We start from the raw sequence: 26486 nt of genomic DNA on the forward strand, positions 1-26486 counted from the left end.
TTATCTTTAATTCTCTTTTTGTTATCTTCTTTACATTGAATGAGCAGTTTCAAACTATACTTCTTTCTGTTTTCTTTTGTCTCTTTCTTTTATTTTTCTTTATATTATTACATACCATCACATTGGTATCGCTACTACTTGCGCCTATATTAGCCCTACCATCTAACTGATTTTACAACAAATCGTTAATATACAGGAAGACCAGTTATAATAAAGCATTAACTCACCTCTTGTGCCCGTCTCTCTATGCATTGGCATGTTATGCCATTGAAAGGTTGTCACAGTCACCGTCTGTCTTGCTGCGATAATAGCTGCTAAGTCTTCTGTTCTTCGGTGTGTTCAATATTCATGATAGTCTTTTGGAAAGCCTGGCCATTTCTGTCTTTTTTGCGATTTTAAAAAAGAAACTGAGAAAAATTACTAAACATACTTGAAACACCAATTTCTACCTTAAAGGTAGCCTTTACCTTCGAGACTAGACTAAACGAAGTAGCCTCTTACTTTGCTTTTGTGGTCCAAACGAGTCAACAAGTTGTTGTAGTAAAGGTTGGTTTTTGACTCGCTTCCGCCAAACTCATCTGCAAACGAGAAATAATCCAGAGGCTTGTCTTCATCTTGTAGGGCTTGGCGCAACCAACTCTTAAATATATAATTTGCAGGTAGTCCTGAGATTTTAACTTTAGCCGAATACTTGGGCATGACTTGTTCAAGTTTAAAAAAGAACAAAAGTTAGTAACTTGTCCAGTATTAAATGTAATCCAAATATACTAGAGCCTCCAACAAGGAATTGTTTTATATTATTTAAATAAATGAGAGAGGGTGAAATGTTAATAGCAGAGACAAAAGATGCTTTATTTAAATCAACCAGAGGAACAGACGGACTTACGTTTCAAATTCGTTGTATTTAAGTAAAGCCAGCCTCTCGAGGACGTCATTTTTTTTTTAAAAAAAAATTGCCTGCTTCATCTTACAAAAAAAAATTCTTCTTTCTCTCACACCACAAAAAAGGAGGAGGAGAGATAAAACAATGGTTAACGAGACTGGTAAATATCTATGCTTTCAACATAGCAGTGGGTTAAAACGGTTTGGTCCCCTTTGCAGGCTTTTTATAAGCTCACTTGCAGTTGCTTGTGAAACATGAGAAGTATGTCTACGCCTTTGATTCAAGATCGTAACTCCTTCAAGATCAGATAGTTTGTAATGTTGCTTTATTGGGTCTATACACTACGTCATAGTGTTCTGGTGATATTGATCTAATGCGACATGCTAGACTACCTTACAAGTATTAAAAGCCCTTCAAGGATGCCATCTCCTTCATGTGCTGATGGTTATGCCTTCTCTCTTTACCGTATTCTAGGATTCAGCTTCATCAGAACATAAACTACTTTTTTTTTAAATAAACATAACGCTTCCATATCTTTTAAGCAGTTAATTTATCAGTTCACATCTAAAGAAATATGGAGCATTACTACTACCTATCATTGCAGTTACAACCATTATTTGTTTTTTCTTGAACTGCATCAAGAGTACTCTTCACGTAACCATCTGGTCAATTTTGAGTAGATAACGCGTAACACATGTAATATATATCGGATTATTTTGTAGAAAAAGGTATATACTTACACAACTCAAGCTCTTGACGTATTTGTTTAAGTTGAATATTCAAAGAAAAAGTTCCTATCATAGTCTTGAAACATAGCGATAGTAGCTTCCTTCACTTTTTATCACTTGTTGATAACAAGGGTTTGATTAGAGAATCGAGTCTACCACAGGCACACTTTACACTTGGTGATCGAACAATTTCTGTATCTTTTTTTTTTTTTTTTTTTTTTTTTTTTTTTTTTTGCTGGCCCAACCTATTTTCTTCGGCTGTACCGTTATAAACAGTATATTAACATACATGAAAGTTTCCATATCTAAAACGCGAAAAAAACACCTAATAACAGCTCATTAGAATATAGACAAATAAGGTACATATTATTATAGGCCAAGTTATTATTTTAATTCTATAGATATTTCCGCCTAGTATAATTAATACAATGATAGTTATCTTGATTTACAAGCACAACAGTATAAATGACTGCTTAAACTAAATTATATTGAAAAAATCTAACTCGTATTACACCAAAAACAAATTTTAAGAAATTCTTTTAAAAATATTATCATTTGTTGGGGTCGGTAACAAAATTTATATTCTACATAGTTATCATTTATTTACTAGAATTTTTAACTAGATGGTTATTTATATTATAATCAAACGAAAGTCATATAGTGTAATATGTCATATTTTTTTTATTATTATTATGTAATGTAGACATTTTATATTATATATAAAAGGGGAGGAAGAAGAAAGAACGAAAGATATGGTATAATAAATATAAAATCACTTACTAATAGTCTATTACTTATCTAGCTTACATCATACCACCCATTCCGCCCATACCAGGCATACCACCCATACCGGGCATACCATTAGAACTAGTAGGAGCATCTGTAATCATACATTCAGTTGTAGTCAAAAGTGATGCAACACCAGAAGCATCAACAAGAGCAGTACGAACAACCTTGGTAGGATCAATGATACCACGTTCAATCATATCACAATATTCATTAGTAGAAGCATCATAACCCCAATTAACATTCTCAGGATTATCTTCCATAAGTTTACCACTAACAACGGATCCCTCACCTCCGGCATTATCTACAATCGTACGACAAGGATTCTGAATAGCTTGACGAATAATATTAATGCCCAATTGTTGATCAAAGTTAGCCCCCTTCAAGTTCGATAATGATTTTGCTGCTTTCAACAGAGCAACACCACCACCAGGGACAATACCTTCCTCAACAGCAGCACGAGTAGCACAAAGAGCATCATCGAATCTATCTTTCTTTTCACCTACTTCAACTTCAGAAGCGCCACCAACATGAATGACAGCTACACCACCAGAAAGTTTAGCAAGACGTTCTTGAAGCTTTTCCTTTTCATAATCAGATGTACTAGCATCAGAAATAGCTCCACGAATTTGCTCACAACGTTGATTGATACGTTCCTTTGCACCAGCTCCATTTAAAATAATAGTATCTTCTTTTGTGATAGTGACAGAGCCGGAGGTGCCAAACAAATCAGGAGTAGCTCTTTCCAATTTAAGGTCTACTTCATCAGAGAATACAGTAGATTCGGTTAAGATACCAATATCACCTAAGATAGACTTACGGTTATCACCAAAACCAGGTGCCTTAACAGCAGCAACTTGAATTTGACCACGTAACTTGTTCAAGATACAGGCAGCAAGAGCCTCACCGTCTACATCTTCAGCAATGATCAATAAGGGACGACGTTGAGTAGCGGCTGTTTCAAGAGCAGGTAAAATATCATTCAACATAGAAATCTTCTTTTCAGATAACAAAATTAAAGGTTTTTCAAATTCAACACGTTGTGTCTTTGTATCCGTGATAAAGTAAGGTGAAATGAAACCACGGTCAAAACGCATGCCTTCTGTCACTTCTAATTCATCCTCAATTGTCTTACCAGCCTTAACAGTAATCACACCTTCCTTACCAACACGTTCCATTGCTTGAGCAATCATGTCTCCTACATGTTTATCACCATTAGCAGAGATAGTAGCCACCTGAGCAATTTCCTGTGGAGTCGTAATGATCTTTGTGTTTTGCTTCAAAAAATCAACGACCGCATCTACAGCAACTTGGACACCACGACGCAGGTCCATAGGATTACAACCAGCTGCGACATTCTTAACACCTTCAGCAAAAATGGCGCGTGTAAGGACGGTAGCTGTAGTTGTACCATCACCAGCAAACTCATTTGTCTTATTTGCAACATCTTGTACAAGACGTGCTCCCAAGTTTTCAAACTTATCCTCGAGAACAATAGATTTAGCGACTGTAACACCGTCTTTAGTGATCTTTGGAGAACCATAAGGTTGTTCAATTAATACATTACGACCTTTAGGACCTAAAGTAACAGCAACGGATTTAGCCAAGATATCTACTCCACGTAAGAGACTAGCACGACCTTCGACACCAAATTTGATTTCTTTGTGTGTAGAATAAAGACGTTGAAGTATACCAGTAGAACGCGTTAATGAACGAGCTCTAGATGCGACCAAACGATTCATTATTATTGGGTTTTTTTTTTTAAAAAAAAAGGGGGGGAGGGAGGGGAAAAGAAAGAGGATGTCTAAAAATAAGAAAAAAGAAATTAAAAAAATCAATTCTAATTCTATTTAATTTTAAACCTTTTTTTTTTCTGGGGAAAAAAAAGAATGAATTCAGCAGGGTCTAGTAGAAAGTCCTAGAAAAAAAAAAAACTCATTATGGCTTGGTTTGAATTATTCCCATCTTGAAATATTAATAATATGAAATAAAGCCATTTTACTTCTTCTCTTGAAAACATATTTTATAAATATTACTTAACATTTAATAAATTATTAAAGATAATGTATCCAATATACGTTCTTATTATATAATAGAAGGTATTACTTACTTTATTCTCAAGTATATAAAATATGTCTATTTCTTTTTTTTTCCCACAATCAAAAATGGACGGACCAATAATTTCAATAAATTTACCCGTTATTGTGGTAACGGAATGATTATTTACCTTGTCTTCTCAAAATGATATTGTACTGAAAAAAAATTATGTTGACGTGTTTTTTTTTGAGAAAACATGTCATATTTGTTGAAAAAACGTTGTCGCATTTATGGAAATTTAAGTCTAGAATCTGTTGAGACACTCAAATATCAAAGAAGAAATGTGATTTGCTTTTATATTCTTTAAGGTCACCGAAAATGTATAGAAATGGGGAAGGGGGAGTATTTTTTTTAGAAGGTTGGCTTTCCTTAACTGCAGAAAGACGTGAGATCAGCATTCAATATATTCAAGATTACTGTAACTTGTTAGACTATGAACCTATTATATGGTCAACAAACTTCGTTAATCGAAGGAACTAGAATATATACGACGTACACAAATAATATAAATTTGACATTTGGTAATCAATATTCTTTTCGGATATTCAAATGAGAATAGCTGAATTGAAATCAAGAAGAGAAGCAGAAGGTGTATCTGCAGAAATAATATCAATTGAAATTCGTGAAACCATCACTCTCCCTGCTGCTAACTTTAAGCAGGCTTTATCCTAAAGAATAATAGTAACCAACAGGATTAGGGCCTAATCTTCTAATCCTATTTTTATTTGTACCCTAGATGTTCTTACATCTATATTACTGCCAAATCTAAGATCATATCAATTCCGGAATACAATATTTATTATGATGCGAAAGTAAATCCCATTGAACACTTTAAGGCCTCTTTTTTTTTTTTTTTTTTTTTTTTTTTTTTTTTTTTTTTTTAGTTTGTTCAATTATTTAACAATCTTGAAATATCTGTATTTAACTGTTGTTCACTTTGTTAATTATTGTCTCCCTGCTCTGTGACGATTGATTTAAAAAAAAAATTATGCCAAAATATTCTTGGTCGTTCCTGGATCACCACCTATTCTGATGATAAACTCATTTTATGAGAACTGTCATTAAAATAAACTCTTCTGCGTTTAAACAGCAATAGAAAGGCGCATTACATTTTAGAGGAATAATTTAGACAGATGTTGTGGAAGTTATCATAATAGATAAATAAATAAAAAGAACAAATAAACAAGGCAGGTACACATCACGATATAGTGTCCAAGTGAAGCAGATCCAATACATCAATAAAATAAATATGCAGTAGCATGTGGATGTTTTCGGCAGATATATTACTGTAGACCCTGAACGTCGTGACTTATTGAATTTTGTACATGAAAGTTCTTCTCTAGAAGAGCTCATCAGGTACAGGTACACTACGCTATTCCAAAAAAAAGTCACTGAAAAGAGTCAAGTATTGTCGAATATTAGAAGATCTGAAAACATAAGTTATCTTTGATGTGGAAAATACCTTACAAAACTCTCGGTTATTATTTTTAGAAAGATTTGGTGAGTTTTTAACAAAAAGTTCATTGACATCTGAAGTTATTTCAATTCACTATACTCAAATTACAACAAGTCATCGAACTTCACATCCTATACATTGTAAGATGAAACTTTTTCATTACTACATAAAGAAACAAAAGGAAGAGCAGTTGCTGGTTAAAATAGGAGACATATTTTTGAAGATAATGCTGTTTTCGTGACCGATACTTGGGCTGCTCCAAATGCTCGATATCATGAACCAACAAAAGGTATTGGTTTCTGGGATCCTCTCAAAAAGCATAATTTATTGGTGTATTTGATTAATGAATGTAGAACGAACAATTGTTGTCCAGAATGCCACAGCATGAGTTTGTAATCTTTCAAACGAGTTATAAACCGAAAACCTTTCAGACAACAAACAAATGTTTTAGTTATTAGGCATGGTTTATTAAGGGGGGGTTTTTTTGTCAATACACTATGGTTAATACCAGTGCTGTTCCTAACAGTGTACTTTATGTCTATCTTATCTGGAAAAATTAACTGCAGCAATAAACTCCTTTAAATTTCTTTTAGTTCTTCATAGTGGTATCGACTTATTTAAATCCCCTTTATTGAAAAGAAGTACGCCCTATGTGGAAGATATGCTAAAGTCATATCACTACTAGTTTCCGGAAGACGATATCCATGATTACCATAACCTCTTCTCTCTCTCTCTCTCTTTCTTTTTTTTACCTTGTGTCACTTACAAAGATTTTTAGTTTCTTTGTCACTGTTATTTTGTTGAGCAGATCTGGACAATCCAGTGGTATCATTTAGATACTATGTACTCACACGGATCAAAAAAATAAATAAATTATGTAACTTTTATTTTTAATAGTAATAAATGTCCCCCTCCTTTTTTTTTATTACAACTGTTAATTCTTAGAATTGGTAATTAAATAATAATGTTATCAATAATAATAGTATAAAAAGATATTGCAATAATGTAGATTTCATGTTCATTCTTTTTCTTTTTCTTCATCATCATAAATAACCGGTAAAAGTGTTGGAGAGCTACTCTGACTACTTTGAGTTATACTTTGACCATAATTGCTTTTAATATCTATATTGGAAGCACTTTGAAGGGGATTTGTTTGATTATTAAAAGTTGAAAATTCTGAATTATGTTGATGTATTGATGTTAATGAGGACTCCTCTGCGTTAGAGTTCATTATTATTGAATTAGTATAGTAGGTATTATCCTTATTGCTAGAAAAGTAAGGATTTTTTATTGCTGCGTTATTATACATCATCATAGACGATGGCGGCATCATAAAGGGTGCTTGGTATAAATAAGGGTGTGAAGGTGATACAGCTGTTGCCGCTGGTATCGCTGTATGAGTAGGAGGATAATTATTAGAGTGAGCAGAGATCTGTTGAGACATGATAGGTTCATGTTGAAGATGATAGCCTCCAAAAAAAGGGGTAGAATCTTTATTATTATAACATGCAGGTAATAAAGATGCCGTTTGACTGTTTAAGGTAGTGGATGCCGTAGATGAGTAGCAACTGTTACTGCTATCCTTAAATTGTGAAGCTGCTGAACGTGCATAATAATAAGCTCTAAAATCTTCTCTTGGGTCTCTGAATGAGGATGCCGAAGAATAGAGACGATTCGGATCATAAAAAGGTTGAGCACGGGGAAAGTTTATAGGTTGATTATCATCGTGGTATACAGAACTCATCTCACTCTCTTTCTCGTCTTTATCGTAATCCCCTTCATTATTATTATTATTATTATTATTATTATTATTATTATCATGATTATGCCAATCATTCAATCCTGTAGTTACAACTTGTTTATATTGTCTTATTCTTTCTTCTCTTTCTTGACGTGATTTTTGAAGCTGCTTACGTCGAGTCCAACACATTACATAAAACATATAAGATAGAATAGCAGTACCTAACATGCTCACAATAACAATACATGCGATCTTTCCACCAGAAAGTTTTGATGTATTTGAATTAGTAGTCACAATATTAGTGTTTGTAGCTGTAGGAGAAAAATAAAAGGCTGAGGATGTCATTGTTGGTACACCAAAAGTAAGTTGACCTTTAGCACTTGAAGGGAGAGGAGCGTAAATAGTAGGAAGTGGTATACCAGAATTATCTATAGTACTAGTCGTATCAGCATTTAAAGAAGTCGAACTAGGTAATGGAGAAAATATTTTTATCGTAAATGAACTATCCGCATTTTCAGATGATATAATTTTATCTGTTACAGTCGAAGAAATAGGGGTGAATATAGGAGGAAAAGAGTAAGTGTAAGATGTCGTGTGAGTAATTGATCTAGAAGTTGTTGTTTGTGAATAATTTTTTTTATCTGACATTTATAAGCTAAACAGCATTAAAGAAACAAAAACAAAACAAAGAACAAAAAAAAAAAAAAAAAAAATGAATAAGAATAGCAATACTAATATAGTTGATTCCTTTTTTTTTGTTTTTTTTCATTAACTTAATAAAAAAAAAGGTAAAACCTAAACAAACTCATATATTATGGAACTTTTTTTTGGACTCCTTGACGAATAAAGATTAAAATTCACTGATCCCGGAGTTTTAAATGAAAGATGAAAAGAAATATTTGAGCTACAAATCATGTGTATTTATTTCTTTTAAATAAGCAATTATTATTATTATTATTATAAATAAAAATATAGCTCTATATTTAACCCTTTTTTTTTCTTATCATCAGCCTTTTCTTCTTATTGGTATGACAAAGCTTATGCACGTTGTAAAAATAAAAACTACAAAAACGCGATAGAATGGTCTTTTTTTTGTAACACGCATATATCATTTTAATAAAAATGCCATGTGACATATTGTTGTAATTTGAATTACTCGTGTAGAATGTTATAATGAGAAATAGCCAGTAATTGTAAAAAAAAAAAAAAAAAAAAAAAAAACGCGAAATAAGAATTATTTACTCAACAATAATGGTTATTATATACTATAGCATAATATATTTATAATTTATATGATGCTAGTATGATGAAAACATATAAAAATATTTATATCTATTACATAATATACATATACTATTTTCTTTATTTTATATAATTCTTAGTTCATTTGGTTTTGTCTCTAATTCAATAACTTTTGTACAGTTCTTTACACCGTTCTTTAATCGAAGCCAACGACCTAATTTTAATTCTTGTCCAATACCAAGCACAAGTAAAGTACGTTTAGAAGGAAATGAAGTTTTGATTTGAATACTATTAATTACACCCTGCACAGGAATCTGCCCTATTTGACTAAAGCTCTTATTATCTGATGCTAATTTCCATATACGTACATAGCCATCCCATGAACCTGAAACAAATAAATCGGAGTATTTTAGACTAGCTAATGCTGTAATCCAGTAAGGTGTCTTAATATCTCCTTCTGATTCACTTGCGTATATATTCAATCCATGAGCAATTGACTGAGAGAAAACAGGCTTTTTACGATTAATGTCCCATAAAGAAATAACACTATACATATGTATATGTAAATAAACAAGAATACAAAGATTATTTAATAATTTACAATGATACTTTACCCACTGTCACCACCTGTAATGAACATACTTTCGTCAATTTGTGCTATACAGTCTAATGAACCTTCTACATATAAAGGTCGATTACTTCCATCTGAATTCTTTGTAGAGACACTGCCTCTATATATTAGTTGCGATTCTTCAGGAATTTTCCACCATCTCGCTGTTTTATCTCTACCACCCGTGGATACACAACGTTCACGACCAAGGGTATCAATATCTGTAATTTGATCTTGATGACCAAATAAAGTTTCAATATAAGCTCTTTCATCAATATTCCATAGTTTAATTGTTCTATCATGTGATGCAGAATATAACTGATTTGATCCTTTACGAAAAGCAAGACCCTAATACGAAAAAAAAAAAGAATTGAGTTTAATGATAACAAAATTTATGAAAAAGTGACTTACAGATACTGTATCTCTATGCTGAGTAAATTTGACAATATGCTTATTTTCTTTAACTGACCAGATATTAATAACCTTATCTTGTCCACCACTTGCAAGATATTGTCCGTCATAACTTATTGCAAGACATAAAATGGCTTGTGTATGTCCATCAAAGTTTTTAACCCCTTTTCTACCTCCTAAAAAGGTATGTAATTTTTTAAAAGTCTTTGCATCCCCTAATGGAAAAAAAAAAGGTGCAAGTATATGTTAATTTAAAGTACATCTCCTCAAAAAAAAACTTCATCTTTACATTTCACAATAGATCCATCTTTTGAGGCTGAATATAAAATGGCACCATCCTCAGATAATGCAACTGCTGTAACTGGAAGCTGATGACCACGCATTGTATTCATTTTTATATTTTCGACATCATCTAATTTAAACTATTTATTGAATGCATTAAGATCAGAGTATTAAATAGCGTATATGACAATAAAACCTACTGTATCTGCAATTCGTAGATGAAGTCTACCTTCATTCTCATCCTAAAAGAAAAATAAATATAGTTTAATATCTTATAACTATTCTTTGAATAATGAAGACAAATAATGTGCATACATCATCTTTTTTTAAACGTTCAGCAATCAGATCTCGATCCAAATCAGCAGCATCAAACGCAGTAATGTCATCTGTTTTACAAAATAATATGTGAGTTTAAGATTATATATAACATGTACTTGAATATAAATATGTATATATCATTTTTATGTACCCTCTAATGATTTTTCAATAGAACCTAAATAGGCTTTAGCAAGACGAACACGTTTTTCTGCAGCTGTTTCTTCAATTTCCTCTTCTGAGGATTCTACTTCGCTCTCAGCAGATAAATCAGTATCAAAATTATCTTCCTCATTGTCTTCAATATCACTATCTGGCTTGGTATTTTTGGGTTGAGGTTTGACGGAACCTTTTTTTGTAGCTTTGTTATTAGAACGCTTACGTTTGCGCGTACTGGCAAAAAAGGGATCCACAGCCATTATAAATATGTATAATTAAATAAAATAAATAACACTTGCAAATGCTATTTTTTTTTCCTTTTATTTTTTTTAATTTAGAAAAACAAGGCGGAAGCCACAGAATTAGCAGTCATTGCTTGCCTCTTTTTTTTTTCCTTCTTCTTCTCCTTGATTGCGGGCTTTTAAACTTTAAAAATATAATATAAATAAGAATGATCAATGATGCTGTTCTAACTAGCTCCAAAAAAGGAGAAGATAATAATAACCTCTTAGGAGTCAAGAGGAAGAAAAGAAAAGAAAAAAAAAAGAAAAAAGAGAGCAAGATAAAAGAAGAAATCAAGGATAGTATGAGTATACTAGTCTATTATGAGGACAAATAAAGAAAGTAGATCCAGTAATCATTTATAGCATTTGGAGTTGACTGTGGATATAAAGATACTTGATAGAGTATTCACAGGTAGAAGTATCATATAGATGATGAAGACACGGTACAGGAAGACTGCCGGGCAAAGCTAATCAGGATTCCAGGCTAAAGGTCATAACTATGCTTAATGTAGGTCATTGATAAACAAAGAGTATGTGGCAATAGACAGTGGTTCCTGAATGAATCTAAATGATTGGATCCTGACCAAGATAGTCTTCTATAGTAACACCTATCCAAGTAGCTTAGATTATAGGAGTTAGTCTGTCAAAAGAAGAGAATGAATGTTTATTATAAGCAAGCGTAAATGAATCCTGGAAACCAAAGAAATTTGAGAGATTATAAAGATCATATCCTTTGAATTACACAAGAGTTCTTTGGGAATCAATTGAAATGTAGATGTACTGCTCAGGCAACAAAACTCTTTTCATTCAAGTTATTACAAATATACATAGTGTTCTTGCTTAATAATAATATAGCAACATGATATAAACGCTTTCAAATAAAAAAAACCTCCATTTTTCAGGTTTCACAATAAATAATCAGTGAACACGATCGTCTTCCTACATTTTATCGATTTCAGTAGTTATATCATCATATCGTTGTCTCGAACACGAACACGGTTTTATTCCCTAACGAGAAAATTGATATTCTTGCATGTAAACTAGGTTTATGTTGCCTAATAGTGTATATAAAGAAATTTTCAAGTACTACTAATAATCTTATTTTTATCCAGAATATTATTATCAAGCTCTAGCAACACACAAACTATCTATCTATCTATTTATGTTAATAACTCTTTTTGGCTAATTATTTGTATCATCTTTCATAAACTTGATTACGTCTTTTATCATAAAAATCTATATCCACTGCTGTTACAATTAGGATAAAAATCTCCTTCTTTTCCTTTACTCACTACGCCTTTTTCTTTGCTGTTTTCTCCTTAATTCCTAGAGAGACCTTTCTTTATTTTATTGATGATCCAACTTGAGCAACTCTGATGTGTACAATATTCATGCGCAATTGAGGTTTTTAAAAATTATTATTATAATAAAGAAAGTCCGGACCGGACATCCTAATATACTCTAAAATTAAAATTTTAAAAAAAAAATCAGGATCCTAAAAAAAAAATCCGGGAAAACTTTCAAGTCAAGCAAGAGGTAAAGTAAGCAAATGCCAGTGAATCACAGACTTCCTCCTCTTTGGTACTTTATCAAAAATGGTATATACGATATTAAAAGTATCCATCCATCCATTCATAAATTAAAAAAAGATGTTTGATTAGGTCAAGAGAACTAAGAAGGTCGGAATCACCGGTAAATATGGTACCCGTTATGGTGCCTCTCTCAGAAAGACCGTAAAGAAGATGGAAATCACCCAACACTCTACCTACACATGTACCTTCTGCGGTAAGGATGCTGTTAAGCGTTCTGCTGTTGGTATCTGGAAATGTAAGGGTTGTAAGAAGATCATGGCTGGTGGTGCTTATACTGTTTCGTAAGTTATTCATGTGCACTTCTTAATTATAATTTATTCACTTTTTTTTTTCTTTTTAATACTATTTTTTTTATAGCACAACCGCTGCTGCTACCGTTCGTTCCACTGTTCGTCGTCTTCGTGAATTGGCTGAAATCTAAGTTATTTTTGACCCAGGATTTTCTTCATTTCTAAATCATTTACATCTAAATAAAATAATTTAGTAACTACCCTAAAAAAGATTAACTCATTTCCTATGTTTTGTATTGTGACTAGTCGAAAAGAATCAGAAACTCAACACAATTTAAGTAAGATTGAATGTATTAGGAACTACAGTGCTGCTTCTATCTCAAAGTCGCTTTTAAAAGTTTGACATGTCATTTTTATAAAATTTAATTGTTACATAAAAAAACAAAAATCACTTGCCGCAAATATGTATACCTATTTATTTGTATGCATATAGGCGGTCAAATATAGAGCCTATATAACATAAAAATTGAAAGGTGTAGGTGAACCAAGGATTTTGTTGATAAAAGAGTACTTCAATACTATAGCTATAAAAAAAAAAAAATGAAACTTCGATTGGCAATTTTCTATGAAGCAAGTTTTTATAAATAAAATTACAACACATCTATCTCTTATAGACTACTCTGCTAGTATTAGTTTAGTTTTGTTAAATAGACTTTTTACTTGAAATATTGATAAAGTTCAACAGCATCTTCTATTCAGTTAAAGTCACCTATCTTAGTTACAGCAGAACTATAGAATTTATACAAAATGGAGTATTCTACTTTTTTTGTAATCAAACGAATTCATATTTTTATTTATACGCATACTGAAATAGTCTTATTAATTCATCTTATCTTTACCTTTTTTTTTTTTTTCTTCTTTCTTCATCAACACTATAACTGCTTATGATACCTGTAATAGTAGCCTATTCATTTAGTCTGATCTAATATCCTTTGTGCAGAGGTAAATGATAAATATGGCGGATTTTTATACCGTTCGTACGATTTATGCATGCTGAATGCACTTTCTTCTGCATCTTCAAGTTTAGCTATTATTTTATAGATAAATACTGTGTTACTATATGTATATTGTATGTATAGAGAGTAGGATATTCAAAATGGATATATATCTATACAAAATGTAATGGGGCTAAGGCACGGTATATAGTTATTTATTTAAACACATCATATTAGCTTGTAAAAGAATTTGTTACAGGATTGAATTCAATGAAATTCATAATAGTTAGTCTTAATAAAATAAAGGGCTTCTACTAAAATATGAAAATAAACACAACAATGCACACAACAAGATGAGAATAATATATATAAATATCATTCTGTTATTACAGCTTGTTTTTAATCATAAATGACAAAGACAATAAAGAAAATGCACTAGCCTATCAATGTATTGAGAATAGGCTTCTATTATCAACTTATTAACACTTCAGTCAAATAAATCATCAAAACGACCTAATCAGTGTATTATCAGTTATACCTCCCCTATAAAGAGATTATTAACTATTAATCAGGTATTGACTATTCAACAGGATTGTTCAAATTACTTGAAAAATATCTCTGCATTTTATTATCAAATCAAAATATATCTCTTCAAATATTAGTGTTAAAGATACACTTCAACGAGTTGTTATAGAAGTATTAAAAATACGAATTAAAGCTTAGCCCTTAATACACTATATCATAAGATATATACATATAAAGTATTTGTTCTTATTAATTAAAAATGTTTACACAAAGCTTGATCAAGTTATATAAACTGCTCCTATAGTAATTGTTCCTGTATATCACAATCTGCATGTATTTGTACAACGAGCAATGATGAACTTCAATATTATTTAAAGAAAACGACATTCGCGTATGATTACCTAATAGATCTAAACGGAAGTATTATTAGATTATAACTTTGTGTAGCATTTATAGTATAATTTGTTATAGAAAAAATTGAAATACTAAACTACATACATATTTTAATATGCTTTGTTAATTTATTCATCAGTCTATTATACATAAAACCCTTTAAGAGCTCAGTTACTTCTTCTACTAGAAGATTACACCTTCATTGCCAATATGTCTTCAGCAAAGGTTCCTCGACTGAAGATTTCCTCTTCTACTACTTTATTTTTTTCTTTTCTTTTTACTATCAATCCTAAAGGAGCATTTTTAGCAGCCCTCTTTTTTTTTTCCATTGACAAACTGTACTAAGTAAATCGATTATATCCTCTACCTTGTGCCCATTTGGATCTCTTAAAGTTAATTTATTATAAATAAAAATATTACTTGGACATATTTTTGCTTTACATTAATCAGCTATTTATATTCGTGTTTGACAGGTGAAATAATCGTATATTTGCATTCAAAGTGTGTATTACAATATAAGGACATGGTACGTACAAATTTGTCAAAAATATTATTTATTTATTTATTCATCACAAACAACATGAATCGTTTATATGTATTTAGAGATACATATATTAAATTGAAAGTTCATTCCTCTCAAAGTACGAGTGCACATATATATGTAATTTTTTTTTTTTTTTTTTTTTTTTTTTTTTACATGTCATCTAATTGCTTATTAATTTCTTCTAATTGTTCAGCTAATTCCCTATTCTTTTCCTCAAGCTCTTCATTCTTCTTTTCTTCTGTAGCAAGTTGGTTTGTTAATTGTTCAACCTTCTTTTCAAGTTGCTCAACCTTCACATCAGCTTCACGGAAACTACCAAAAATAAAAAAATAAAAAAATAAAAAAAAATAAATAAAAATAAAAATAAATAAATAAAATAAATAAATAAATAAAAAAAGTATACATCTAAATAGAGCTGCTAATTGACAAAAAAAAAAAAAAAAATAAAAGAAAAAGAAAAAAAAAAAACTTACTTATTAGTAGTTTCCTTAAGTGACTTATCAGAGTCTTCTAATTCTTGTTCAAGGATGGCAATCTTACGCATAGCGTTTTCATATTCCTTCTTATAGTCATTTTCTTCAGCCTCATTACCCTTTAATTCTTTAATGGTATCATTAGCAACTTCTAATTCATCTTCAAGTTGCTTATTTTTATGATTCAAAGAAACAATTTCGCGTTCTTGTTGAGTATGTTCTAATGAAATTTCCTTAAGTTTGGCTTCTAATTCCTCGACCTTGGCATTGGCAGCATCAGCTTCAGCACGAATACTATTAATTTTCTACAGAAAAGACACGAAATAAGCTTTTTATTACATAGTTAGTGTAACATATTTCTGTGTACCTCGCGAATCTTATCCATATTGTAATGTGTTTCTTTTGTTTTTTTCTAAAAAAAAAAAAAAAAAAAAAAAAAAAAAAAAAGAAGATTAAAGAAAACTGGGTAATTTATAAATCTTATTATCTGAGAAATAATGACAGATGACGTATCACTTTTTTTTTTTTTTTTTTCATACATTTATAATATATTAGACTAAAATGAATGCATATATAAAACGTGTTATATATCAGTATTTAAAATTTGGTGATTATATTATTTTATACTTTATAATAAGATATTTTTTTTCTATTATATACTTTACAAAAAAAAAAAATAAAAAAGAAAAAAAAGAAAATAAAAATAAAAAAAAAACTAAGAAAATCTTACGTACAAAATAATATATTATTCGTTACCAAAGAATGGCTTCGTTTTATTATATGCATATATTGTAACCAGTATTAAAAAAAAAAGAAAATAAATAAACATACATACAAAGATATTTCAATTGCTGAGTAAATATGTTTAAATAGATACTATAATGTAATTATTGGAGTAAAAAATATACAGATGCATCTATGTATTCTATTCATTTAGTTATTTTGTTCAACATAATATTATTAACTTTCTGCATAAAGTTGAAGTAAGAGCTGCCACTCATTAGCTAATTTGGCAACTGTTTCTTTTTGTTTCCATGGCTTTATCTGGTGACTTTTGGCTGCTATCCAAGGCAAAGCTGGCTTAAATCCCATAGCAATCTGAACATGAATAATAGATGTAATCGATTCAGCATGGAGTATGTGTAATGTAGTGGATGCTGGATATTCATCCCCACCCACATCAAATATAGCTTGTCCTGGAACAGAATTTGTAGAGGAGGTCCGATTTTTATTCGGTTTAGCTGATGAGGGGGAGTAGGGGCTTGTTGGTGGAACACTACTTTCTGCATCTGAAGACTCATATACTATATTGCTATATGGCGAAGATAAATTAGGTATAGGTGCTGTATGTAATGAAGACGCATTTGTAGAACTACTAATACTTGCTTTACCGGGAATATGGAGACCTAATCCAGACGTTAATGATCCATTGGGTAATGATGTAGTATTGTTATTTTCTGCATCTATGTCTTGTATATTTAACTGAGGTATAATACCAAAAGAGGAAGAAGGCTGTCTTGGAGATGATAATGAGCTTCCTCCCCAACTCTTCCATCGATTAGGCGCATTACTCATATTATTAGTTTCTCGTGGTGAATTGTTCAGACTGCCACCTGTTTCGATGGTTCCACCAAAATTCATGCTAACATGAGGACTAGGGCTTGGGGTATAAAAGGATGACCTATTATTAACATTTCCTCCCATAGTCAATAATTTTTGTTGAATAAAATCTTTCAACATTACAAATAATGGGCATCTATAGCAAACGACAAATTCTAGAAATCGCCATGTAGTAAAATCATAAATATTACTAACTCCTAAAGGAGCTGTAAATGAAAAAGTAGTTCGACCTTCCGGTGACAGATGTTGGGCCCAAGTAGACATACTCGCTGATACTCCTCCATTACCATTACCAGTCCCTCCTGGTGATAATCCAGTCGTCACTGGAGTTGCTGGAATATTAGGTGAAGAACGACCTGATTTTGGTTTGAGGAACTTTAATGTTTGTCCAAATACGAGGGCACTTTTAATAAAAAATGCTACTTGAGCCCATGCCCCTTTTACTTTGTTAAATGAACTATGACCTCTTACTAAAATAATTTTCATAGCTACAAAACTAAGGGAAAATAAAAGGGCAACCGATTGAGGTGTTTGTTTGCTATCTTTAATATCTAGAAATTCATTAGCATCGATTGCATCCTGCGGCATGGTCTGTCCCATCGTTGATGTCAGATTAGAAAGAGAAAACCCAGAATTCTTGCTTTTCAATAGTGATGCTTGACTACAGGCACGTGAAATATAATTTAGAAGACGAGTCCAGTTACTTGTAGGATCTGGTCTAAACCGACCTGACATTGATATATTACTACTATAATTCCATTGTAAATTATATTGTAAACATATAGGTATAAGTATATGTGCAATTAATTCCGGTGTAGCTGTCAATTGTTCAATATTTCCTAGAACATCCTGTGTGGAATTCTCCATGATAGCAATAATCAAACGCGCTAATGAATTACAAAATTTGTTGTAACCCTTCATGTCACCATCCCAATTAGTACGAGTGGCGATATTTAAACCAAATATGACAAACTTCTCATTCATCACACTAGCAATGTCATGCATATTCATTGGTTTCCCTTGTCCCTGCTCAAGGACAACCGCTAATCCATCATACAGATCAGAAGCCTCTATCGTCTTCCATTGCGAACGATATTGAGAAAAAATCTGATTTAGTAGTTTTTTAAAAGATTTTGTATAATTACGAATATCAGCCATTGAATGTAGACAGTCAATTAGATAGCCTTTAATCCAATCCGTTTTAAAGATATACCCCTTCATGTTACCATAATCACGCATGACACTACGAATAATCATTGCCATCTTTTCATGGGATACTTCAGATAGTGTACCTCCATTTTTCAAGTACTCATGCACAAGTGATATAAATTCTATTCGCACAGTGAGTTTATCGTTTTGCTGCCATTGTTTACCATAAGCATGCTGTGCTGATTCAGTACGTGAATTATTGTTGCCAGGGATACGAGTATCATGATCTATACCAGTTGAAACACCTTGATACCCGCCACCATTTATAGGTTGTCCAGTATTGGCGGCAACTTTAGCATGTTTGCTAAATTTAGTAAATACATCGACTAGCGCACTGACACCTTCATCCATCAAATCTTTTACAATTGATAACTTATGAAATCGAGGAATCAAGTGACGGAAGATCTTGACAAATTGTTCAGCTCGAAGAGATCCAGGGTCATAGGCAATAATCGTCAAAAACAGCTTGATAAAATCTTGAAGCTCAAAGGATTTATTATTATAGTTATTAAGATCTAAAGAGGATATAGGTGTTGTTACGCTCCTAGCAAGAGGTTTAAAAATAGCTGTAGATAATGACATCGTCATTGGATCGCTTACAGCATCAATACGTTCTTGGATACTTCGTTCATGATCATCTAACTCAACTTGTAATTGCAATCCCAATACATCTGAGGTGGCCCCCAAGCGTGGAGGATTATGCATTGCCTGCATTAAGATAAACAAATTGTCAATCATCCAAGATCCTAATTCACTTGATTTGGTGTATGCATTCAATATTAAAGGTACTAGTGTACCAAGCATCTGAAAAACAAATGACTCTTCATGGACTGCATAAAATCTACACCAAGCAAAGATAATTGCAGATCTTACTTGAGGAAAGCATTCCACTTCACAAAATACCTTGAATAAAGCAGGCAAGAAAGCTGTATAGCCTCGATTAGAGATAAATAATCGCTTGAAACGTGTAACAACACGTGTATAAAGAATTAAAGCCTGTCCAATAATGCCAAAATCGCGAGTATGTTCAATGATGATTAAATTTATACCCTGAAGGATTCGTTCTAACTCATCACGGTCATTATAATTCTTATTAAGGCCATTAAGTAAGCAATCAACAAATCGTAGCCAAATTCGAGCACGTAAAGAAGAGAGAAGATCAATGTCCAAATGCTGCTGAGTAGGCTGTCTACTAGCTGTTTTAAGGATCTCGTCTTCTTCTGCCATACATTCCGGCATAAAACTGTCTTTTATCATATCCCCTTCGCCATCATAGATGTATGTGTTTCTGCCATATCGTCTACGGCGAGCAAGATTAGGGTAGCATGATTCCTCTGCTATCCATTTAGTAGTCACCTTGGCTTTCTTACCCGGATTAGGTGTGGACTCATAGTCTTGCAGCGTTTTCTTAACTGCATATACTTCTCTTGGATACCTTATTAAATAATTCGTTAAGAACTGGATATGACTGATACGTAACATAGCTACGGAAAAGATATCTTCTGGAATATCAAGGACAATAAAGGGAGTCTTTTCACTAGAAACATTGCGTGGAAATAGTTCAGCAGGCTGTTCATGAGTAAACCAAAATCGGCCTGTGCTGATCAAAAGATGTTCAATTTTGTTCTTTCTTAAATCACGAATAGATAAATCATTAGTAGATAACGTTAATTCAGCAAGAATAGGGTGCATCAGAGTCATCAAAGCTAGTCCTTCCCTTTTCTTATTTTCACGCACAAGCCATTTGCACATACCAGCCAAGTAATTAAACAAGATATGTGTAAATCCCGGTGGAAGCTTATGCTGCATACTAGTCATAAGTCTCACACGGGTTAACATATCTTTGTGTCGTTCCAAATTGAATTTACCCAAATCATTCAAAAAGGCGCGGAGAAAGAGAGCAGGAGCATCACGTAAAAAATACTCGAGTAATTCACGAAGAGCATTTGAAGCACCACCGTAATCATCGGTTAATAAATCAACCATACTCAAAAAGGCAATTGTTAATGCATGAATTGTTGTTGCTCGTTTACGACGAGTAATAATCTTGCTAATATTAATTTTTTTGCCATTGATTGAGACAGCAGGATTTATAGTGTCATCTTCGTTCATACGTTCTTCTTCTTCTTCCAAAAAAAGGGAAGGTAAGAGTGCAAGAGGTGTTAAAACTTTTTTAAGCGCTTCATGTTCTTCGCCATTGTCTTCATCATCCCAGCCAAGTTCTTGAATCTGTCGTTTCAATTCAATTGGAAAATTACTTGCATTCTTTAACTTGGCCATCCAACGAGGCTCATCTAGGGTAAATTGATTACTACCGAGATCAGTAGGTACAAAGGGCGTAGAGAAAGCACCACCATCACCACGAAAGGGTCTTCGTCGAGATGAAATAGGAATATATTCTTGACTAAGGACATTAAACCGAAAAGCAAACATGGATGCATGTTTTTGAATCACAGATAAACGACGTAAAGGATCACCGCTATATATAATAATAATATATGTTAGTATTCGTATTAGTATTAAAACCTTTAATTTATTTATTTATTTATATTTTTTTTTTCCTTCTAACCTATAAAAATCATATGTGCAAACTTCAATCATTGTCTTGGGTATTTTTTCACCACATTCCATTAATAAAAATACAGCAGGAATAAACGATTTTGGTTTCCGATCATCCATAAACTGCTCCCAAAGAGGCTGAACAAGTCGTCCAAACTCTTGTGAGGAGAGAGTTGTAAAGACAGCAGCCAGCAGAGAGAAGACAGATCCAAAGGCATCCTGATTAATTTTTTCCATATTCTCAAATCGATATTTGGCCAGTTTGAGTGCAGGGCCTTCATCCGTTGTCGCATCATCATGATTGGATTTTGGTGGATTTAAGTCCAGTGCCATAATAGCAGCATTACTAGTAGGATACATAGCTTGAATGACTTGATGTCGCTTATGATGAGGTACTTTGACTGATTGCGTATCAATAATATTATCTTGTAAAGTAATATTCGGCTTCCAAAGGGACTCCCTGCATGAATCATTTGTGTGATTTGTTTCAAATTCCACTAACTGAATGACATTTAAGTATACATTCTGTATTCTTTCAAACATGACTACTATGTCTGTAAAATCGTTTGTATGTAAGACAGGAAGTCTATTATTTGAGGAAGGATGATAGATAGGCGGAGATTCATTTGGACAAATGGACGGTGAATCACACTGAAAGGTATGCACACATGGTGAAGCTATAGGTTGAACAGCCCATTCGATTACACTTGTTAACCAACCAGGACGATGCGTAGTATTACAAAAAATCGGATATCCATAAAAATATTACACAAAATAACTCTCATCGGCATTGGCATTAGCGCAGTTTTTTCCTTGGCAGCTAAAAAGACTGCTAACCGTCTTTCTAGATCAATTAGAAACTTTTTTGCAATCTCATCTTCTTCCATATTACGGTAGGGATCCTTTTGCTTGGCTCGTAGCTCTTTTATTGCCCACATAAACTCTGTAGCAATTGTACATTGGCCTAAAGTAGTGGTCCCCCATTGTATTTCGGAGACGCCGTTATTTGCTTGACACTGTTGCGATGACAATACAGACTCATTTTGATGTTGCTTCCTTTTGGATTTACCTATATTACTTAGTAGTAAAACATTGATCATTTCTGCATCTTGCATCCAAAATTGTACTCCAGAAAGATAACGTCGAAGACATGTAATGAGCTTCATATACTCACTGACCTTCATCTCATCATCTGTCGCCACGCATGATACAACATGCTTATAAAATAATGTCTTGTACCGTTTAGAGAGCTCATGCAGCATATGACAGATGGCAGGTAATGCGGGCGGAAAAGTGTCAACAAGTCGCGCAAAAAGACTTGATAATGTCCTTTTGACAATCTCTTCTCCGATGGTAGGATCGATATGAAAGACAAGATTTTGATAGGTGCATGCAACACGTTCGCCTGTAGCATCCTGATGCATTGACTCTATACCACTTATGATAAATTCTTTATAGCCCGATTTCCAAAACTCTTCAATATAGCCTTTAAGTTTCAAAAGTATAGATTGTATTGTAGCATCGTGGTCAAAGTTCATATTTATACTACTTGGACCATCGTTAAGTGGTGATTGATTGGTATTATCGTAAGTAAAATCAGACACAGAGAGACGGGGGCTCAAACTTAGCGAAGAAAGATTGTCTAGAGAATATACAGGCTGTGGCGAGGAGGGCCTTAGTGGACGGTTCTCAAGGCTACATATTGATAAAAGTGCAAGAAGCATGACAATGACATTCGATGTTATCCTATTTTGAGTCTTATCTTTTTCTTTCTCTGTTAAATAATTTTGTAATTTAGCGGGTGATAGTTTATCTACAATTACTGGTAAGAGTAATGAGACAGTTGATGTCTGAATCTTGAGGTCTTCAATATTGGCTGCTAAAAACGTTTCACATGCTAGTTCTGTAAATAAAAAGATAATTTTAAAGTAAGCAGGATAGACTTCAAGCTCTGGCTCAATCCAGTAACGTTCGAGAAGATCTTGTAAGATAAGAATATCACGGGCTCTTTCAAAAAGTCGTGCGACTGTAGGCTCATGCAACCCCTGGTAGGGATCATTTTGACTACAAATACCTACCATCAAACATTTACAAAGGCCCTCTACAACACAGAATTTTGCAACCGAGACAGGTGTAGTTGAGATTGTGTCAATCTTATAATATGTTGACCATGCATCTCCTATGAGTGGTATAAGTCTTCCATTCGCTAATCTGTCAAGAATATCAATGATGCCAGACCGAATATGATTTTCATCCATATCTAGATCGTTAGTCACAGTTTCTTCAATTTCATGATTCATAGTTTTTTTTTGGATATTCAATTGAGTTAAAGCATTCGTGAGGGTATAAACGAGTGAATGGTAAGATTGGGGAGTGGATGGTAAAAATGTGGTATTGTGCTTGCAAGGGATAAGCATATTGTTTATTATATTTAATACACGTTTCTATATATAAAATCAATTATGAGATTTAAATATAATTTAGTAAATGAACATTATATTACCTTTAATGTTAAGTCTCCCGAAGCTAATAAACGGCAACAAAACATCAATCGTTCAAATTGTTCCTGAATTAAATAAAATTAGTAACCAAAAAAAAAAAAAAAAAAAGTTTGTTTATTTGTATAAACATTACTGTAGCATCTATTTGTACAAATTTTCTTTGGATATATTCAAAGATATCTAGGGCTTGTTCACAATCAATTGCTATATAATAATAAATCAGATCAGAAATACAATGCACTATGTAAGACTATAAGATATATTACTTAATAAAGGACATCTATCAAATGGAGCTGCTAATAATGCTAAGATTTCACGTGCTAAAGGTAGTCGAGTAGCTGCTTTATGTTTTTTAAGAGTATCCATAATGGTTGACATAATTGTTGATATTCTTGTTACATTTATACGCTTACTATCTTCATTAATAGGCGTATTAGTATCTATATCATTATTACTGGATCCAAAAGGTGCAGTTGAATGAAATAGATCAGCAATAGATTGTTTTTGAAACATTGCCTTTTTAGCAAAGGTAGTAGGTGAAATAATTGTATTATTATTCTCTGTTATTGTGGTGGAAGTAGTGGAAGTAGTTAGTAGAGAGGCAGATTCGGCAAAGCTTGCATACTGTGAACGTGTAAGAGACTGTATTAGGATTTTATCTAAATCACGTTCTAAACGATAAATATCTTGTTGCACTGCGGTAGAAGTAGCATAGATAGCACCGTTGTAATGACGGGCAGGCCGAAAGTTATGTGTGAAATTAGTCATACCAGCTGCCTGAGCTGCTGCAAGAGTAGTATTTGCCATTGTTGGTCTATTTTCACTACTATTAAGAATAAAGTTGTCCAATGTAGATGATCGAGAAAAAGGGTTAAGATTCTTTTTGTTATGTGTTTGATGATGAAGTTTAGGTGTATTAGAACGAGATGATGCAGGTGAAGAGTTAAGTGAGGAAACAGGTGAAGTAATAAAAACACTATTTTCATTTATTTCATTTATATTATTACGGACTTTTTCCCAACCTGATAATGCATAGTTCTTTTTTAATTGTTTTTCAATTAAAACGTTACGGAGATTATTATGCTGTTGCTCATGCTTTTGAGATGAAGCTTCATTGTTTTCTGACATGTGTTGAATGTTTAACTACAAATATATAAATATATACTATAAATATATAAATATAAATAGAGAAAGGAAATAGGATATTATTGTAACTAAAGAGGCGTATCAAGTAATAGCTTAAATGGTATATGTATAATCAACTTATTAAACTGACAAGATTCAAGGCAAAATGAATTTTTAATATTATCTATTTCTATTTGAAGCACTAAAAATTATATTTTTTTAGACCAATAAAAACTGTTAAAAAAATATTTAAACATTTTATTACTATTATTGTATTTGGAGTAGAGTAAAATTTTGTTCATAAATTAAATTAATATTGGCATATACACATGTATAATCGTAGTAAATGAGTAGTCGCGCTTAGACAAGTAGCTGATTTTGGTCAAAGAATGGTGAGTAAGCATTTACAGCTAGTATTAATAATATATTAAATAACGAATCTATAAATTTCTCTTTATTTTTATGAATATTTATATGTATTAATAAAAAAAAAAAATACATTCATTTCGGGTTAACCAATTTCTTTCAAGTCAATTCTTTATTAAAAATTCAATATTGTATAATTTAAATAATTAGTTACATTTATATTCCTCTGATGCGCCACTATATAACAACCTATTGTATTATAGGGGTAGCATCATATCTTCTTCTAAAAATGAAATGTCATAAATTAGTAGCCGCTAAGTAAGAATTATACAGTTTTTGTACTTCTGACATAATTAAAGGTTGCAATGTATATGTATTCAGATACATAGAATTTATTTATTTTTTTTTTGTATATATCTTACTGATTGAGATAAAAACGCAAATAATAGAATAAACTATAGAAAAGCAATACGATAAAAAGTTCTCCATACTATAAACATATACTATTTCATCTTAGAGAGAGGTTTTTTTTTTAACAATTGTATGCTCTCCCTCTTTTTTTTTTTAAGTTCTCACATATATAATATCAGTCTGGTTGTTTTTATATCGATAATCCCACAGTCAAGTTATTAAAGCTCTTTTATTTAGTTATCCCATATTATGTATTAAAATTATTCCATTATTACATTGCTTTTTTTTTTTTTTTTGTTCATACATTCATATTATAGGCTAGTATATAAATTAATAAGGGGTAAAACAAAAAATGTCAAGAAACTTCTAATATGTGCCGTCTAGTCAAATATCCCTAGCATGAATTCAAATACTTATGTTTATCCATTAAAGAAGAAGAATATACATAAATGAAAACAAATAATTGAATTGTGGTTAACTTCCGCGTTATTCGTACTGAATCAAAGAAGATCTGAAGCAATTGCTCTTACTAAAATAAGAACGAACAATAGTCAAGTATTCTAAATTATAAAGTATCTGTGATTAAGTGTGTTCAGAAAAAAAAATGTTATTCACGACTGAATAATATAGGTTATGTTATATATAATAAAATGTTAATATTTGTTAAAATAGGTTTATGAGAATTTCAGGGGGAAAAAAAAAACTTTTATGATCCGCTTATTTAATGAAGAAATATACCATTATAAATCAGCTCAAAAGATCTTTTTCTAATGATAAAGAACAAGGATACCATTTATATGTGAACCATCAACTTTAAGCATATTCGGTGGTTTTAATTACAATGACAATAAGCAGACACTAAATATCTATTGTTATAAATAAGAGTATTATTTATAGTGCATATATCGTTTTAACCTCTTGAACGTTCTATTGTAATAAGAAGGACTAT

At 32.0% G+C, this 26486-nt stretch overlaps 8 protein-coding genes across 8 annotated transcripts; 3 read left to right on the top strand and 5 right to left on the bottom strand.

Moving 5' to 3' along the window:
• Window positions 1-2258: 2258 nt before the first annotated feature.
• On the bottom strand, window positions 2259-3634 carry BX663DRAFT_496733 (chaperonin Cpn60/TCP-1 family; the record flags this gene model as incomplete). Its single annotated transcript, XM_051525809.1, has 1 exon — window positions 2259-3634. A coding segment is annotated over exon 1 (1171 nt), but the record flags the coding sequence as incomplete, so codon positions are not given.
• On the top strand, window positions 3482-4196 carry BX663DRAFT_496734 (uncharacterized protein). Its single transcript, XM_051525810.1, has one exon. The coding sequence runs from the start codon at window positions 3600-3602 to the stop codon at window positions 3954-3956; it is 357 nt and encodes a 118-aa protein (XP_051386498.1). The 5' UTR covers window positions 3482-3599; the 3' UTR covers window positions 3957-4196.
• A 1800-nt stretch (window positions 4197-5996) lies between these two features.
• Window positions 5997-6598, top strand: BX663DRAFT_577632 (uncharacterized protein; the record flags this gene model as incomplete). The annotated part of the gene is made up of 2 exons (XM_051532175.1): window positions 5997-6139; window positions 6160-6598. Coding segments are annotated over 2 exons (330 nt in total), but the record flags the coding sequence as incomplete, so codon positions are not given.
• Window positions 6599-6948: 350 nt separating this feature from the next.
• Window positions 6949-8339, bottom strand: BX663DRAFT_577636 (uncharacterized protein; the record flags this gene model as incomplete). The annotated part of the gene is made up of 2 exons (XM_051532176.1): window positions 6949-7726; window positions 7865-8339. 2 exons carry the CDS (start codon window positions 8337-8339, stop codon window positions 6969-6971), a joined length of 1233 nt encoding a protein of 410 aa, XP_051386500.1. The 3' UTR covers window positions 6949-6968.
• Window positions 8340-9031: 692 nt separating this feature from the next.
• BX663DRAFT_496739 (WD40-repeat-containing domain protein) lies at window positions 9032-11037 on the bottom strand. The gene is made up of 7 exons (XM_051525811.1): window positions 10706-11037; window positions 10552-10622; window positions 10437-10478; window positions 10244-10376; window positions 9955-10169; window positions 9548-9891; window positions 9032-9479 (listed from the first exon to the last, which is right to left on the bottom strand). The coding sequence occupies exons 1-7, from the start codon at window positions 10968-10970 to the stop codon at window positions 9059-9061; spliced, it is 1491 nt and encodes a 496-aa protein (XP_051386501.1). The 5' UTR covers window positions 10971-11037; the 3' UTR covers window positions 9032-9058.
• A 1055-nt stretch (window positions 11038-12092) lies between these two features.
• BX663DRAFT_195714 (60S ribosomal protein L37a) lies at window positions 12093-13231 on the top strand. Its single transcript, XM_051521723.1, has 3 exons — window positions 12093-12592; window positions 12656-12867; window positions 12944-13231. The coding sequence occupies exons 1-3, from the start codon at window positions 12590-12592 to the stop codon at window positions 13005-13007; spliced, it is 279 nt and encodes a 92-aa protein (XP_051386502.1). The 5' UTR covers window positions 12093-12589; the 3' UTR covers window positions 13008-13231.
• A 2163-nt stretch (window positions 13232-15394) lies between these two features.
• On the bottom strand, window positions 15395-16157 carry BX663DRAFT_496740 (tropomyosin). Its single transcript, XM_051525812.1, has 3 exons — window positions 16114-16157; window positions 15747-16051; window positions 15395-15585 (listed from the first exon to the last, which is right to left on the bottom strand). Exons 1-3 carry the CDS (start codon window positions 16129-16131, stop codon window positions 15423-15425), a joined length of 486 nt encoding a protein of 161 aa, XP_051386503.1. The 5' UTR covers window positions 16132-16157; the 3' UTR covers window positions 15395-15422.
• A 337-nt stretch (window positions 16158-16494) lies between these two features.
• Window positions 16495-24907, bottom strand: BX663DRAFT_496742 (uncharacterized protein). The gene is made up of 6 exons (XM_051525813.1): window positions 23902-24907; window positions 23769-23839; window positions 23638-23700; window positions 21906-23578; window positions 21145-21840; window positions 16495-21054 (listed from the first exon to the last, which is right to left on the bottom strand). Exons 1-6 carry the CDS (start codon window positions 24761-24763, stop codon window positions 16707-16709), a joined length of 7713 nt encoding a protein of 2570 aa, XP_051386504.1. The 5' UTR covers window positions 24764-24907; the 3' UTR covers window positions 16495-16706.
• Between the last annotated feature and the right edge of the window lie 1579 nt (window positions 24908-26486).

This window comes from Cokeromyces recurvatus (genome assembly GCF_025118155.1).
Source record: "Cokeromyces recurvatus strain NRRL 2243 chromosome Unknown BX663scaffold_3, whole genome shotgun sequence".
NCBI classification, from domain to species: Eukaryota; Fungi; Mucoromycota; class Mucoromycetes; order Mucorales; family Mucoraceae; genus Cokeromyces; species Cokeromyces recurvatus.